General features: G+C 48.5%; 1 protein-coding gene across 1 annotated transcript in view; it reads left to right on the forward strand.

The window, feature by feature from the left end:
• Positions 1–11848: 11848 nt before the first annotated feature.
• The window catches only part of SNX27 (sorting nexin 27), an 85310-nt gene continuing 79843 nt past the window's right edge, over positions 11849–17315 (forward strand). The window contains exon 1 of the mRNA XM_062192264.1: positions 11849–12189. Within this exon, the coding sequence (XP_062048248.1) occupies positions 11879–12189 (311 nt within the window). The 5' untranslated portion in view covers positions 11849–11878. The remainder of the gene's footprint in view (positions 12190–17315) is intronic.

Consider the following 17315-nt stretch of genomic DNA (forward strand, 5'->3'; position numbering starts at 1 on the left):
GATCAGCGAGATGCGCCGTCTGCAGTGGCCATTGGAGGGTGAACCAACGGCAAAAAGGAAGACGTTTCTCTCTGTCTCTCTCTCTCACTATCCACCCTGCCTGTCAAAAAAAAAAAAAAAAATGGAGAGATGATGGAGCTGCAGCTAAGAACACAGCGGAAAATGGTATTTGGGAGCAACCCTTTGAAACACAATGGTCAGATGAGGGGAGAGGCAAGAACAGAACAGAGCCAGCCAGTGTGGTTGCAAGAACCAGGACAGGGGCCAGCACTGTGGCGCAGCAGGTTAAAGCCCTGGCCTGCAGCGCTGGCATCCCATATGGGCACCAGTTTGAAGTCCTGGCTGCTCAACTTCCAATCCAGCTCCCTGCTAATGCACCTAGGAAAGCAGCAGGAGATGACCTAAGTCTTTGGGCCCCTCCACCCACGTGAGAGACCTGAAAGAAACTCCTGGCTCCTGGCTTCCAGCTGTTGCAGCCATTTGGGGAGTGAATTAGCAGATGGAAGACCTCTCTCTGTGTTTCCACCTCTCTGTGTAACTCTGTCTTTCAAATAAATAAAATAAATCTTTAAAAAAAAAGAACCAGGACACTTTTTTATCCAATGGGAAACCCAGCAAACCTCAGACAGGTGATGGGTGGCCAAGTGGAAGACAAAGGCGTAGTTGAAAAAAGTCCAGGGGAAGGGCTTTGAAGCAATATAACTATAAAATTTCAACAGGGAACTAACACAATTATAATTACACACTGAGCTGACATAGATTCTCACTGAAGATAAGCCTGTGGTAGGTCATAGTAGCTGTTCTTCATGGTCTACCCAGCAACCCTTCTTCTCAGCTGTGTGGCTGAGCATGTGACCAGGTTTGGACGATTATAGTTCATTTTTATTATTATTAAGTATTTTATTTATTTATTTGAGAGGTAGAGTTACAGACAAAGGGAGAGACAGAGAGAAAGATCTTCCATCTGCTAGTCCACTCCCCCAAATGGCCACAATGGCCAGAGCTGGGCTGATCTGAAGCCAGGAACCAGGAGCTTCTTCCAGGTTTCCCATGCAGATGCAGGGGCCCAAGCACTTGGGCCATTTTCCACTGTTTTCCCAAGCCATAACAGAGAGCTGGGCCAGAAGAGGAGCAGCCTGGACTTGAACCAGCACCTATATGGGACGTTGGCACTGCAGGTGGAGGCTTAGCCCACTATGCCACAGTGCTGGCCCCACAATCATAGTTCTTAGGCAACTCCAATGGAAGACCCAGTCCAAGTCCTTCCCTGGGAAACTATCTACAGATGCTGAGAAAAAATAAGGGTTTATATGTGTGTGTGTGTTGTTGTTGTTGTTGTTTGCTGATGGACAAAGAGAAGCAGAGATGAGGAGAAACAAGAGGCAGATGAAAAAGAGGGAGGTGGCTCTGAGCTCTCTGTGTCAGAGCCTAAGGCCCTGCTTCCTGCAATGCTTGCTTTAATCTACGAGCTGTCTGGGTGTGGCCAATTACATCTTCCAAAGACGACCACCATGATGTAGCACCTCCCACTTGCTCTGGTTACAATGCAACAGTTGTGTCTCTGCCCCTCTCCTTGCAGCTGGGCATAACTTTGCAACCATTTGGACCAAAAAAGCGTGGGAGTCACGCTGTGTGGTTTCTGAGGTTCAGTCATACACGTGTGGTAATGACTGCTACCTTGTTTTCTTGGGACATTTGTTCTTGGAACCTACCCACAGCTTGAAGAAGCTGAGTAACCACGTGAATAGGCCATGTGTCAGGGTCAGGTCAACAAAACCACCTGTGATCCCAGCCAACACCAGCCTCTACCATCAGACATGAAACATTTTAGATGATTCTAGACTCTGGCCACCCAGTCACCCTTTGCCTCTGCGTCTTCTCAAGTGAGGCTCCAGGCATGATGGAGCCGATACAAACCATTCCCACTGTGTCCTGTCTGGATTTCGGAACTCAGAGTCCAGCAGCATAATAAAATGATGGTTTTGTGGTATCTTGTTACCAGCTGCAGTTAACTGGAGTGCCCTGTGTCCTCCTGAGCTATGTGAACAGTGAATTCTTTACTCAAGTTGCTTTGCATTGAGTCTCTATTGCTTCCAATTACAGAATCTTGACTGTGGCTACTGTTCTGGCGTGGCAGGTAAAGCCATGGCTGCTACACCGGCATCCCAGATTGGTGCTGGTTCATGCATCAGCTGCTCTCTTATGATCTAGATCCCTGCTAATGGCCTGGGAAAGCAATGGAAGATGGCCCAAGTGCTTGGGCCCCTGTGCCCATGTGGGAGACCCAGAGGAAGCTCCTGTTTTTTGCCTGACCCAGCCCTGGCCTTTGCGGTCATTTGGGGAGTGAATCAGTGGATGGGAAAAATCTCTCTCTCTCTGTAACCCTGACTTTCAAATAAATAAGTAAATCTAAACAAACAAACAAACAAACAAAAAAACTGCAAAAAGAATCATGATGACTGCACCCTCTAGTTTCTAGGTGTTAACTCCCCATGGATCAGTTCACTCAGTTTACCAGAAAAGCACTTTTGTGGTGTCCATGGAAAAAGTATAGAAAGATCGTGAGGGGCCAGCACTGTGGCGTAGAAGGTTAAGCCTCTGCCTGCAGTGCCAGCATCCCATACGGACACTAGTTCGAGTCCCGGCTGCTCTGCTTCCGATCCAGCTCCCTGCTAATGCATTGCGAAAAGCAGCAGAAGGTGGCCCAAGTCCTTGGGCCCCTGCATCCATGTGTGAGACCCAGAAGAAGTTCCTGGCTCCTGGCTTCAGCCTGGCCCAGCCCCAGCCATTGCAGCCATTTGCGGAGTGAACCAGCAGATGGAAGAGATTTCTCTCTCTCTCTCTCTGCTTCTCTGTCTGCATCTCTGCTTTTCAAATAAATAAATAAATCCTTTTTTTTTTTTTTTTAAAGAAAGGTAGTGGGCCGGCGCCACGTCTCACTAGGCTAATCCTCTGCCTGCAGCGCTGGCACCCTGGGTTCTAGTCCCAGTCGGGGCGCCGGATTCTGTCCTGGTTGCTCCTCTTCCAGTCCAGCTCTCTGCTGTGGCCCAGGAAGCCAGTGGAGGATGGCCCAAGTGCTTGGGCCCTGCACCCACATGGGAGACCAGGAGGAAGCACCTGACTCCTGGCTTTGGATTGGCGCAGCCCACCGGCCGCAGCAGCCATTTGGGGGGTGAACCAATGGAAAAGGAAGACCTTTCTCTCTGTCTCTCTCTCTCTCACTGTCTAACTCCTCTGCCTGTCCAAAAAAAAAAAAAAAAAAAAAAAAAGAGAGAGAGAGAGAGAGAGAAAGAAAGGTAGTGAAGAAAAAAGAATTAGGGAAATGTCTACAAAGGCTCCCTTTTCTATTTTTTTTTCAACCCACAAATCCACGGGCAGTGGCGCACCTCCTTGTCCGTTTTCAGCCATTTGATTTTTCTTCACAGAAATGAGTTCTGGCTCCTGGTCAGCTAAGTGACCTTTGACAAGTAGCTGTACCTTGCTGGGTCTGTTTCATTTTGTGGACGATGGTGAAGAAGGGAGCTGTTGGGGCACAGCAGGTGAGGTCACTGCCTGTGACAGCAACATTCCATTTATCTCAGTGCCAATTTGAGTCCCTGCTGCTCTGCTTCTGACCCAGCTCCCTGCTAATGTGTCTGGGAAAGCAGTGGAAGATGGTCCAGGTACTTTGACCCCTGCCACCCAGGATGGGGTTCCTGGCTCCTGACTATAGCCTTGCCCAGCCCTGGCTGTTGTGGCCATTTGGGGAACAAGCTAATGGATAATGATCTCTCTCTCTCTCTCTCTTCCTCTCTCTCTCCCTCTTTCCCACCCCCTGCTTTGTCAGTCTGTGTTTCAAATAATTAAATAAGTATATTTAAACGGGAGTTATTTATCTACTAGAAAAATGAGGGAGTAGAGCCAGATGAGATACTGGAATTGCAAACAACCACATGGTGAGCACTATCTGAGGTGTTTTCCACAGATTACATTTGCTCCATGCCGCAGCCCCATGTAGCTGGTGTCGTGGGCCAGTTTTTGGCCGTCTCCTGTTCTATCGTTCTGTAAACACTCGCTGAGTTCCACCCTGTGATGACATGACGAGTCACATGTCACCAGATTCTTAGTGTCAGGAAGCTTATGTTCAGATTAGTAAGGTAAAGACACACTAGGTATGACATTGTTAGAGTCTACACTGAGTGGTACTGACCACAGCGCAATAGGAGCTACTCTGGTTATATACTGCCGTGTAACACATTATCACCAATTCAGCAGCCTAAAACCACCTGTGTTCATCTTCTCACTGTAGCTGTGGGTGCCGGGAGGCTGTGCTCTTAGCCGGGCCCTCTCCAGGATCTCACAAGGCAATCAGAACCCTCTTCCAAGCGCCTACAGTTGCTGGCAGAATTTCTGAGGCCCAGGGCGGAGGGCCCCACTCTCCTCTGTCAGCTGGAAACCTCTCTCAGCTCCTGGAGAGCCTGTAGTTCCTTGCCATGCGGCCCTCTCCACAGGTAGCTCTCAACATGGCCACTGGCTTCCTCCGGGCCAGCAGGAGGGTCCGTTGCTGCAAGTCTGCTAAGGAGGAGTGTTAACACCCAGCGAACGTAATCACCAGAGTGACAAATCATCACCTTTGCCATATTTTACTGCCTAGAAGCAAGCTGCAGGTTGACCCACACTCAAAGGCAAGGAATTACACAAGAGCGTGACTCATCCGCGGGTCACCTGAAGGTGTATTTGCCTGTGGAATTTAGAAGAGAGTTGTCGGGCCGGCGCCATGGCTCACTTGGCTAATCCTCTGCCTGCGGCCTCGGCATCCCATATGGGTGCCAGGTTCTAGTCCCGGCTGCTCCTCTTCCAGTCCAGCTCTCTGCTATGGCCCGGGAAGGCAGTGGAGGATGGCCCAAGTGCTTGGGCCCTGCACCCGCATGGGAGACCAGGAGGAAGCACCTGGCTCCTGACTTTGGATCGGCGCAGCCCGCCGGCCACAGCGGCCATTTGGGGAGTGAACCAACGGAAAAGGAAGACCTTTCTCTCTGTCTCTCTCTCTCACTGCCTAACTCTACTGTCAAATAAAAAAGAAGAAGAAGAAGAGAGTTGTCAGTCCTTGGGAGAGCCTTTCTGAAGGGACTTCAGCCTGGGCTTAGAGGATTAGTAGAATTTGAACACCAGCGAGGGAAAGGAAAAAGGCAGTCTTGGATCAAAGGACTTCATGAGCCAAAGTGCAGAGGTGGGAGTCTCACCGAAGTAATTCCTACGTAAAAAGTCATGGAAACCTGGGACCAGTGCTGTGGCATAGTGGGTAAAGCTGGTACCTGCAGCACCGGCAAACCATAAGGGTGCTGGTTCGAGTTTTGGCTGCTTCCTTCTGATCCAGCTCCCTGCTGATGCACCTGGGAGAGCAGAGGAGGATGGCCCAAGCACTTGGGCATCTGCAGCCATGTGCGAGACCCAGGAGAAGCTCCTGGCTCCTGCCTTCAGCCTGGCCCCAGCCCTGGTCATTGAGCCCTTTTGGGGAGTGAACCAGAGAATGGAAGACCTCTCTTTCCATCTCTCTCTCTCTCTTTCTCTGTAACTGCCTTTCAAATAAATAAATAAATCTTTAGAAAAAACAAAAACAGGTCATGGAAACCGGGTGACTCTGCAGATCACAAAGGGTGGGAGGAACTTGACCTTCTTCAACTGAACAGAAGCTGGAGAGTGGAGAGAGAGCAGCCTTACTGTCAGTTTGGGTTCAAGGTTCAGTTCTGCCTTTACCTAGCCCTTTGTTTGGGGCCTGCTGGTTGTCTTAGCCTGGTTTCCTAATGCTGTGGGAGCCATAGGCAGGTAGTCAGCCTAGGCCTGCTGAGCTGAAAGTTGCAAGCCCCTACATGTAATTTTATCCTCCTATGTGTCAATCAAAACACCCCCTTTCCCAGGATGCATCTGCTTCGTCTGGGACCTAAGAGAAGAGGCCACGGACTCTCACCCACCCCTGGAGGGGTCCAGCTTCCTGTCCTGCCTGCAGCCTCTTTGGATGCAGTTGCCATTTGCCCTTGAGGTGACCCTGATGATCATCCCAAGCTGGGATCCCAAGGGTAAATAAGTTGTTAAAATAACCTGCTGGTCTTGTCTTGCTGGGCCTGACCCTGCAACGCCCCTTTCCATCATCACCTGGAATGTTATATTCCTGAGAAAGTCCAGGTACTCTTAGGTTCTTTTTTTTTTTTTTTAATTATTTATTTATTTGAATGTCAGAGTTACACAGAGAGAGGAGAGGCTGAGAGAGAGAGATAGAGAGAGAGGTCTTCCATCCACTGGTTCACTCCCCAGTTGGCCACAGTGGCAGAAGCTGTGCCAATTTGAAGCCAGGAGCCAGGAGCTTCTTCCGGGTCTCCCACGTGAGTGCAGGGGCCCAAGGACTTGGGCCATCTTCTACTGCTTCACCAGGCCATAGCAGAGAGCTGGATTGGAAGTGGAGCTGCCAGGACTCCAACAGGCACCCATATGGGATGCCGGTACTGCAGGAGGCAACTTTACCTGTTATGCCACAGCGCTGGCCCCACCCTTAGGTTCTTTGGGTGCCTTCTTGGTGGGGGACAGGGGCTCCTTTGTTTATAAAAATCCCTTTTCTCCGACCTCGTGGTACAGGGATCCATTGTTTTGTGGCTGCCTGCGACTACACTGCTGTCTGTAAGTCTTCCCAATCAATTGATCTGTCTGCCTCTTTCTTCTTTGGCATCTTGGCACTTTCCACCTTCGGCGGCTGGTTCCCAGTGCCCTGTGTTTTCCTGAATCACCCAGAGCTGATAGCTCCCAAATCTCTGGCCCAGACCGCACTCCCCAGTGCCAGGCTCATACATCCAGCCAATTACTGGACAATTCCTCTTGGATTTCCCATTGGCCTCTCAAATCCAACAGGCCCCAAACTAGACTCACCTTCCCCACAAATCTCTGCCTCTTCCTTTTCATGCTTTGTCTTGGGGAACCTTCTGTCATTTCTTCCTCCTGCACACTCACATCTGTGATCCTGGGGGCCACCAAGGCTTTCACTCCATGCATTCCCCACCTTGAATCCCCTCCGTTACTGCCCTAGTTCAAATCTCACTACTTTACTTCAATCACTGCAGTGGCTTCTTCTTTTTTTTTTTTTTAAAGATTTATTTTATTTATTTGAAAGTCAGAGTTACACAGAGAGAGAGGAGGGGCAGAGAGAATGAGAGAGGTCTTCCATCTACTGGTTCACTTCCCAACTGGCTGCAATGGCTGGAACTGCACCAATCCAAAGCCAGGAGCCAGGATCTTCTTCCAGGTCTCCCACATGGGTGCAGGGGCCCAAGGTCTTGGGCCATCTTGTACTGCTTTTCCAGGCCATAGCAGAGAGCTGGATCAGAAGTGGAGCTGTCGAGACTTGAACCGGCGTCTATATGGCATGCTGGCCCTGCAGACAGCGACTTTACCTGCTATGCCACAGTGCTGGCCCCTGCAATGGCTTCTTAACTGATCTCTCTCAGTTCATTCTCCACATTTCCTGCAGAGTCAGCTTTCTGAAGCTCTAACTTGAAAATCTTGCTGCTCTGTTTAAAAGCATTCAGAGGCCCCTAAATAGGAACAAAATTCAAACTCTTGGGCACAATACTCAGTATCTGAAACCTTCCCAGATCTTCCAGTGTGATCCAATATGGTCTTCCTTCCAATATTATCCCTTCTGAATATTTAATTTATTTTTTGAATGGGCAATACACTCATCTAACTGAAAATTCCAAAGTTACAAAAGAACATTAAATGAAAAGTCCCTACCTCCTGCTTGGTTCCCACTCCAGCCGTCCAGTCTCACTTCTCAGCAGCACTCAATGTTGTCAATTTCTTGTGAATACGTCTGGGGATATAAAGGCACATATGGTTCCTTTTCTGTACACACAATATCATGTTCTATAGACTGTGAGGCATCTTTTCGCCTAACCATCTACAGTATCCAAGAGATCATTCCTTGTCAGTGCATGAAGAGCTTCTTCATTCTTTGTTGACAGTGAAGTCATTTTCCATGTGGATGCGTCATGATTTGACCTATGAACATTATATTGTTTTTATTTATTTCATTATTATTATTTAAAGATTTACTTTTTTTAAATTTTTGTTTAACAGGTAGAGTTATAGACAGTGAGAGACAGAGAGAAAGGCCTTCCTTCCATTGGTTCACTCCCCTAATGGCCGCTACGGCTGGAGCTGCGCTGATCCGAAGCCAGGAGCCGGGTGCTTCCTCCTGGTTTCCCATGCGGGTACAGGGACCCAAGCACTTGGGCCATCCTCCACTGCCCTCCTGGGCCACAGCAGAAAGCCGGACTGGAAGAGGAGCAACTGGGACTAGTTCCAGGTGCCCCAAACAGGTCTAGAACCCGGGGTACCAGCGCCGCAGTCAGAGGATTAGCCAAATGAGCCATGGCGCCTGCCAAAGATTTACTTATTTGAAATGTGTACAGAGTAGGAGAGAGAGAGAGAGAGAGAGAGACCTTCCATCCACTGGTTCATTCCCCAAATGGCTGCAACAGCCAGGGCTGCACCAGGCCAAAGCTAGGAGCCAGGGGCTTCATTTGGGTCTCCCACAGGTGCCCAAGTATTAAGGCCATCTTCTGCTGCTTTCCCAGGCACATCAGCAGGAAATTGGATTGGAAGTGGAGCAGCTGGGATTTGAACCAGCGCTCCTATGGGATGGTGGCATCTCAGGCGGTTCAACCAACTACGCCACAATACTAGCCCCTACGTTGAGCAGCAGAGAAGGCAAGAGAGAGAGGCAGAGAAGGAGAGCTCTTCCCTCCACTTCTTCACTCCCCAGATGGCCGCAACTGCCAGGTCTGGGCCAGGCTGACTCCAGGAGCTCCATCTGTGTCTCCCAGATGGGTGCAGGGGCCTGAGAACTTGGGCCATCCTCTACTGCTTTCCCAGGTGCATTAGCAGGGAGCTGGATCAGAAGTGGAGCAGCCAAGACTGACGATTGGCACTCTGATAAGGGATACCAGCTTTACAAGCAACGGTTTAATCTCTGTGCCACAATGCTGGCTCCCATGAGGTTGTTCTAATCTTTTGTGAAAACAAACAATATGGCAATAGCTTTCACTTTACAAAAATGGCATTTCACACATGTCCAAGTGTAACAATGCAACGAAGTTCTGTAAGTTAGACTGTGTATGTCCTGCTACCCATCCACAGGGTAATACCTATCTCTGCATCCTTAGCCACTGTGACAGAGGCCAGAACAGAATACATCTTCAGAGTATTTGATCAGACAAATGAAAAAGCTCTTTTAGCAGGGATTCTTTTTCCCCTCTCTGATGCTGTGCTGTAGTAGCTAAGTCCCTTCCCACTCAGAGCTCAGTTCAAACCAAATGATGCAACCCAATGCCACTGCTATTTTGGAGCAGAATTTGTATTCCTACTTTATTCCTTTCCATATTTGCTTAACTAATCAAGGTCCTCCTTCATTAGCTTCATTGGAAAATAAGGTCACACTCATTTTACTGTTCTAATTATAATGACTTTGAATTATCATCCCATATTTTGTGAGATCTCAATTCTCTTACTAGGTCCCTTCCTCCCTGAGAAATTCCTGGAAACCCTCGTGGAGTCCCTTTCAGGGGACTGCTTGCTGCTTTTGTAAGTCCTCTGCCTGGCCTGCATTCACTGTTTATTAGCTGTGCCACCTCTCTATTCATTTATAAGTGAGGAGACATTTTGAGGCTGTGAAGATTGAATGAGATTATGGATATAAAGTGCTTAGAAGTGGTAGGCACATGGTGACGTTGGGAGAGCTAGTCCTTTGTGGGTCCTTCATGCTTCTGCCCATCTTCCTGAGTGTGCCAAGAATGCAAGGTCCTGAATGCTTTCTTTTTCCTTCTCTTAATTCCATTTTCCATGAACTTTTAAAAAAGATTTTGCTTTATTGTATGTGGAAGGCAGAGCCACAGAGAATTGGAGAGAGAGACACAGAGAGACATCTTCCATACACTGACTCACTCCCCAAATGGCCGCAATAGCCAGAGCTGGGCCTGACGGAAATCAGAACCAGAAGCTTCTTCCGGGTCTTCCGCATGGGTACAGGGGCCCAAGCACTTGGGCCCCCTTCCAGTGCTTTCCCAGGCACTCCAGCAGGGAGCTGAATTGGAAGTGGAGCAGTGGGGACCCAAATGGGCACTCATATGGGGTGCCAACACTGAAGGAGGCAGCTCAACCCACTATGTCACAGCACTGGTCCCCCTGAAAGGTTTTTTTTTTTTTTTTTTTTTTTAACCAGGGTCATTTTTCAGCAACCAACTTTGAGGGATGCAGTAATGTCTCTCTCCAGGACCAAGAGTAGATCTGCTTCCTGCTGCTTGTAAAGTTGCAGCTTCCTCATGCTCAGTGTTTCTCGGGGTAAGAAAAATTCAAGTGCACAGTATTCACCTGAGTCCTTTGTTTCATCTCTGTGGGACTTGGTGGGAGTGAGGGGAACTGACACAGACGTGCTGAAGCTCATCTTGCTTCCTGTGTCATAACAGCCCCTTATTTCCGACCCAAGAATCTTGTATTTTCTATAGCATCCATGAAACTGTGACAGATTTATTACTCTATTGGTAGGGTAAAATTACTACTTGAGTAGTAATTGCTTAAGGAAGCTATTTTTGTTAATTTTGCCCTTGATCTACCTTGTCTTTACTAGTCACTACACAATATGCAAAGTTTGTGTTCTGGTAGGTGGCCAAAAAAAAAAAAAAAAATCGATTGCTCTCATTTGCAAAGAACTGCATTGTGCGGTTGGGGGTAACCTCAAAATTATTGCTCAGGGGCTGGTGCTGTGGTGCGGCAAGTTAAGCCACTTGTAACACTGGCATCCCATATGAGCAGTGGTTTGAGTCCCAGCTGCTCCACTTCCTATCCAACTCTCTGCTAATGTTCCTGGGAAAGTAGAAGATGGCCCTGCACCCATATGGGAGACCCAGAAGAAGCTCCTGGCTTCTGGCTTTGGCCTGGCCCAGCCCTGGTCGTTATGGTCATTTTGGGAGTGAGCCAGCAGATGGACGATTTCTCTATTTGTTCTCTCTCTGTAACTGACTTTAAAATAAATAAATAAATCTGTTTTAAAAAATTATTGCTCAATTGAAATTATTACTCCCCATCCTCACACCCAGTTCCAAATCACTGAGATTGTAGTCTTCTCTCCCATATGCTTTTCATGTAGCTGGGGCATAGTTTTTCTGTGTTTGCAATACACGAAAAGAAAGTTGCGCAAAAATAACTGGGCCTTAGTTCCTGTTACTTAATAGCTGGATGACTTCAGGCACTCTGAGGCTCAGTTTCCTATTATGTGAAACAGGGAAACTGATTCATGGTCGAGTTGTTTCTCAAGGTTGTTGGGGCCATCCAATAAAGTTATGTATGGGAACACAGGAGTTCCTGAGCAAATGATTTGATGTAATTTAAGACTGCGTCGAATCACAAACACTAATTTACGAGATGAAAGGGATGAAATAAGCTTGCCCCTCGGCATCAGCTGAATCATTTCGCCACACTCTGTACTGGTTTAGCTGCTCTCCAACCAACAGATGAAATGCTAAAATATACTTCCGAAGTAAACTACAACTCCCAGCAGGCTGTGCCCCTGGATGCGTCATACAACCTCCGCTCAGGCCCGGACCCAGCCTCCGCCCCGCCCCCCACCAACCCAAAACTACATTTCCCAGGAGGCCTCGCGGTGCCCAATCCTCCGCTTGCCCCCGCCCCTCGCCTCCCCTTTTCCCCCAGCCAGCGGCTCCGTGGCCGACTCGGTCCCGCGGCTTGCGGAGCGGGCGCGCGCGTCGGGGGTCGCGCGGTTGCTGAGAAGGGCGAGCGCGCGCCGGGAGGGAGTGGAGGCGTAGGGGGGCGGGGGTACGGCTCGCTGGCTCGCAAGATGGCGGACGAGGACGGGGAAGGGATTCACCCCTCAGCCCCTCACAGGAACGGAGGTGGCGGCGGCGGTGGGGGTTCTGGGCTCCACTGCACCGGGAACGGCGGCGGGGGAGGCGGCGGCCCGCGGGTCGTGCGCATCGTCAAGTCCGAGTCCGGCTACGGCTTCAACGTGCGGGGCCAAGTGAGCGAGGGCGGGCAACTGCGGAGCATCAACGGCGAGCTGTACGCGCCGCTGCAGCATGTGAGCGCCGTGCTGCCCGGGGGGGCGGCCGATCGGGCCGGGGTGCGCAAGGGGGACCGCATCCTGGAGGTGTGAGTATCGGGGTCGCGCGCCGCTCCACCCTCCCCGTCCCCCTCCGCCTGTCCCTGCGTCTCCCCTCTGCCCCTGTCACCCTGAGGCCGCACCTCCCCCAACCCCCGAGCCAGCCCTCGGGACCCTCGCCCCCTCCTGGCCTCCGCTGCCTGGCACCTCCTGGTGGGTTGACCCCTCCTGAGCCCGCGGGTTTCTGTGACTCCCACTCCCCTCCCCGTGGGCTCCGGTTTTCTGCCGTGGCACCCCACCCCCCCCAGTGCCTTTGCCCCTGCCCACTTCGCTTTGGCTTTCTTCTGCCCCCCACCCTCCACCCCTTCCCCCTTGGCACGCTGCTCGCTGCTCCTCATTCTCTCGTCGTCCTCCTAACGAACCTGGTACCGTGTCCTCCCCAAGTTCCCCTTCAGCATCATAGTTTGTTGGTCACCACCACTGCCCTCAGCCCCTATGGACTGTCCCTTCCGTCCTCGCCCAAGCCAGCAGGACCTCCGGTCTGCTCCTACTCGAACTCCGGAAACAGCGTCTCTCCCATGCCACTCCTTTTTCGTGCCTCTCTCACCCCCTGCCTATGGTTAAGCTCCCCTGTATTTTTCCATCCCACCTCGTGTCCCTCTCCTGAGCCCCCAGGAGTGTAGACCTTGCATGCGTTCGGGGGAGGGCGGAGGTGGACATTAGTTTCTCAGCTCGGTGCTGCGGGTCCTCACCCTGATTTTGAGTCGAGTGTCTCCATGAGCACATCCCTCTGCGAGCATGCTGGCTCTGGCGCCCTGCTTTCACTCCTGCACCACACTCCTGCTGCCTTCACTCAGGCTTAGCTCCTGCTTGCCCCAAACTGCAACCCCCTTTTGGCCTTTGACCTTTCCGCTTTTTTCGAATATCCCCTTCTCCATTTCCTCTCCTACTCTGTCCTCTTGTGAAATCGCACTTGACTATCCTGTTCTCTCTGGGTTGCTTTCCCTTCCTTCTCTTTCTAAGGCCCCTGCTGCTGCTGCAACCCACCCTCTTCTCCTGCTGCAGTCCCCCCCCCCCCCCCAACTCCTGCCTTCATCCTTACTTCCCCGCTGCATCACTTGGAGCTCTCGCAGGATGTTGCCTTGTCTTACGATTTCTGTGCACACCTCCTCCACGACCCTAATCTCTGCGTTGCATTTGCATTTTTTGTACTTTGTATTAAAATTCATATAGTGATCGCTGGTTGGCTTGTGGGTAGTTTATGCTCTCATTGTCTTCGTTCTCCTCAGCTGTCTTCAAGTCCGTGTTTCTTATCGAATCTTTTTTGTATTTTTCTCACTTTTGCCCCTTCCCTTCATGCGTGGATTTGCCCACATGAAGTCTTTCTCATTTTTTCTGTCTGATCCGCAACTGTAGGCTTTCCTCTCGTGAAAGAGTAGGTTTGCCCAAAGTTTGCAGGCAGATAATATCTTGCAAGTCTGGCTTTTAGTCTGCAAGTCTGCTCATCTGGTGCCCTTGCCCTTCTCCTTGACATTCTTACTCTATTGTAACTCCACCTCAAGAAAGAAAGAGGAGCCCATGGAAGCAACTGTCCTGTAAAAAGATGCTTTTTTTTTTTTCATTCATGTCCCACATACTGTTTACTAGCATTCTCTGGCAATATGTTCTTAATTTGGTGGTGATGGGGGGGAGACAAGGTATTCAGATTTAGAATGCAATAGTGACCTTTTGATTTCTTGTACCTGGGCATCAAATTATTTTCTTTGTAGATCGCTCAGTCTGTGGCTCATGTGTCCTTCTGATAGAAACTCTTCAAACTGTCATTTTCCTTCCTCTTTCGAAGTTAACTTTGGAACCAGCCATTTAATTTTTAAATTTACGACTAAAGTATTTAAAAATTAGAAAGTTATCATCCAGATCTAAAGAATTTACTCTTGAAAGCCCTTAAGGAACTAACAGAAATACTTCTGCAGGAGGATGCAGCTTGTGTGATCTGTGGATGTATACATGCAGCACACAGAGTTGGTGGCTTCTTGCCTTTGGTGTAGCTTCTGCCACGGCGCCCAGATGGAAGCCGGGTGCTGCAAGGGAGTCCTCAGATAGTCTCCCAGGACAGATCCAAGGACTTGCCTCAGGTCCAGCTTCCTGCTGGGACCCAGGGAGTCTTTTCCTTCTAAAGAAAAGACTGCTTTTTAGCACATCCTCAGTGGTGAGTGGAGAGTTTTATGTCTTTTAGTGGGCTGGGGAAAAAAACTGTCCTAGCCTAAAAGACCTCCCTAAGAGGTAGTGATGATCCGAAATCTTTCTGGCATTGATTTCTCACCCTTCCAACTAAAGGTATTTTGATTCCAAATTCTTTGAAACTTCTCTGATACTATAATGTAGTAGTGACAGTTGCAACACAAAGCTGAGCTGGTTGGTAAACTCTTTACGACTTCTAAACCTCAATAAGGTTTCTTTCTTTCTCTTTCCTGTCTTCCGAAGTCTGCATCTTCTCCATAGGTTTTCCAGTGACAGGAGGAAATACAGATAGATGTGATTCTTGAGGGGTATCTCTGCCTGCTACTTGTTGAATCTTGATGCTAATTTTCCTAAAGTATTCTTTAGGTAATGAACATTCTTTAAAGCTTTTCTTCCATCTCCAACTTAGCTTCTTTAAGTTCACCTCCCTACTCTGGGAAGGCTTTGCATGTTGATGAAGTGGCCAGTGGGGTCAGCGTTAGGGGCAGGCCAGTTGTCCTTGTGTAGGTGCCGTTTGGTTAAGTCACAGGAGGATATCTGGACCTTGATAGTTACTGTTTAAGACTTTTCCTGTTTTAGACTCTTCCCTTACAAATTGTGTGATTCCAATTTTCTTAGACTGCAATTTTGTGCAAGAATAGAGTAACTTTGTGTGAAAGAATAACTTTGAGATTTAATGGGATACAAGGTTGACCTCAAGTGAGAGCATCAGTTTGTGTTTGTCTTGATAAGTCTGCTTATCAAGGCTCTGTGCTCATTGAAACTTGGAACAATTGTTAAACTAAGGGCCCAGTATGGTTCAGTTTGTCCTTTCCCCTTTCAGAACTGACTAGATTCTGGCTGGGTTGGGAAACAGGGTGCTGTGAGGCTTGGTGTTACAGTAGGAACAAGCCCTGTGGGCGCCACATTTTACTGCAGATGGATAGTTTCCTGGACCAGCAATGTTGGTCTCCAGCTTGTAATTTTTCCCAGTGTAACATACACTGAGTGTCTTCCCTTTTATGTGTATGTACCTGGGGGCTAATGAGCTAAGTATGTGTTCAGCCGATAGAACCAAAATAAATGTCTTTGCACTAATTATACAGTACGTGAAGGAACTGACTTCAGGTTAATTTTCTTAAGGTTAAAATAGTTCCAGGGGCCTTTGATTGATTTCTTGAGAGTGCCTTTAGGAGGGTTTTAGTGTGCAGTGACTGTGGATATAGGACTGCCTATAATTTTGAGTGATTAGCTTTGTCTGTTGGTTATTTTTTCTTTGGTATTTTGATAGTGTGGTCTTTATTCATGGACCCCTAAAGTTGGCTTGCAAACATTCAAAGTCATGATATATTTGTGCTTGTTGGAGAGTATATGCTTTCATCCTTTTTTATGTTGTTTCTTTTTTTTAAGATTTATTTTATTTATTTGAAAGGCAGAGTGACAGAGAGAGAGGGAGAAGTAGAGAGATCTTCAGTCTGCTGGTTCACTCCCCAAAAAGTCACAACAGTCAGCACTGGGCCAGGCTGAAGTAAGGAGCCTAGAACTCCATCTGGGTCTTCCACGTGGTTGCCAGGGGCCCAAGCACTTGGGCCATCTTCTGCTGCTTTCCCAAGTGCATTAGCGAGCAGGATCGGAAGTGGAGCAGCCGGGACTCCAGCCAGTGGTCCAGTATAGGATGTCAGCGTGGCAAGTGACAGCTTCATCTTGCTAATGCCACAATGCTGACCATCCCCCAACACATACATCTTTTTTTTTTTTTTTTTTTAAGATTTATTTATTTGAAAGGCAGAGCAACAGAGAGGGAGAGACAGAAATCAGGATTTTTCCATCTGTTGTTCACAAGAGGCAAGTCTGGGCCAGGCCAAAGCCAGGAGCCAGGAACTCCAGCCGGGTCTTCCATATGGGTAGCAGGGGCCCAAGCACTTGGGCCATCTTCCGCTGCATTCCCAGAGGCATTAGCAGGAAGCTGAATCAGAAAGGGAGCAGCCAGGACTCTGATGTGGGAAACTACATTGGCCCCTGTGCTTTTTGTCCTCCGTAGCTACCAGATAATGTATTAGCCCATTAACATTCCCGTGTGAAAGTTAAGCCATAAGATAAATCTTATATCTCTATCCATTTATGTATTGAAAGTCAGTTTTTAAATTTCATCTTGTGTGAAAGTTTGAAAATTAGTAAATAAAAAGAGGTTGGTGCCACAAGACGTGTTCTTACGGACTGTGCGAGTCACATAGCAGTGACTGCTAAGTACCTCTGAGGAACTGCATTCTTAGCTGTCACTGGATTCTGTTCGGCTCAGATCTGCATGGAGATTTTGGTAACAGTGTTTGAAATCATGGCTATTGATCAGAGGAACTTTTTATGGCTGTGGTTCTCAAGCTTTAGTGTGCAGAAGAATCATGTGGGTGTGCCTGTCAGAAGTGTGAGCTCTGGGACTTACCTTTTAAGGGTTAGTATTCAGTGTGTTTGGACCTGGAAGCCTTTTGTCTTTGCTTCTTGCCAGTGGTAGGTAGTCACCTCACATCCCTCGCCGTATACCTAGAGTGACACTGCAGATGATATGCCTTGGATTCTTCAGTCAGTCTCCATGGGAACACTGAGAATCTTGAGCGAAGACTATGCTAACAAATAGTGATTTGTTAGGCTCCTGAACTCCAGCCTAAGTGAAAAATCAGTTAAGTACTAATTACCCTATCTGATCATATGCACTTTATTTATTGTCTCTTGCTAAGTTTGTACAATAAAGATGGACAGTTGAGAGATAGAACAAGTTAATAGTAGTAATAATCATTTTATCGCTTTGCAGTGTGTATAGTGTGTTATAATTGGTAGCATTTTTACATTTGTTCTCCTGTGAAGTAAGTTGTAAGTTCCTTGAAGCCAGGAACGACATCAAATACTATGTATTTGTTGTATTCCTACCCAAATGTCTTCTGGCATGTAGAAAGGATTCTTA

The sequence above is a fragment of the Lepus europaeus genome, chromosome 5 (genome assembly GCF_033115175.1).
Source record: "Lepus europaeus isolate LE1 chromosome 5, mLepTim1.pri, whole genome shotgun sequence".
Taxonomy (NCBI): Eukaryota; Metazoa; Chordata; class Mammalia; order Lagomorpha; family Leporidae; genus Lepus; species Lepus europaeus.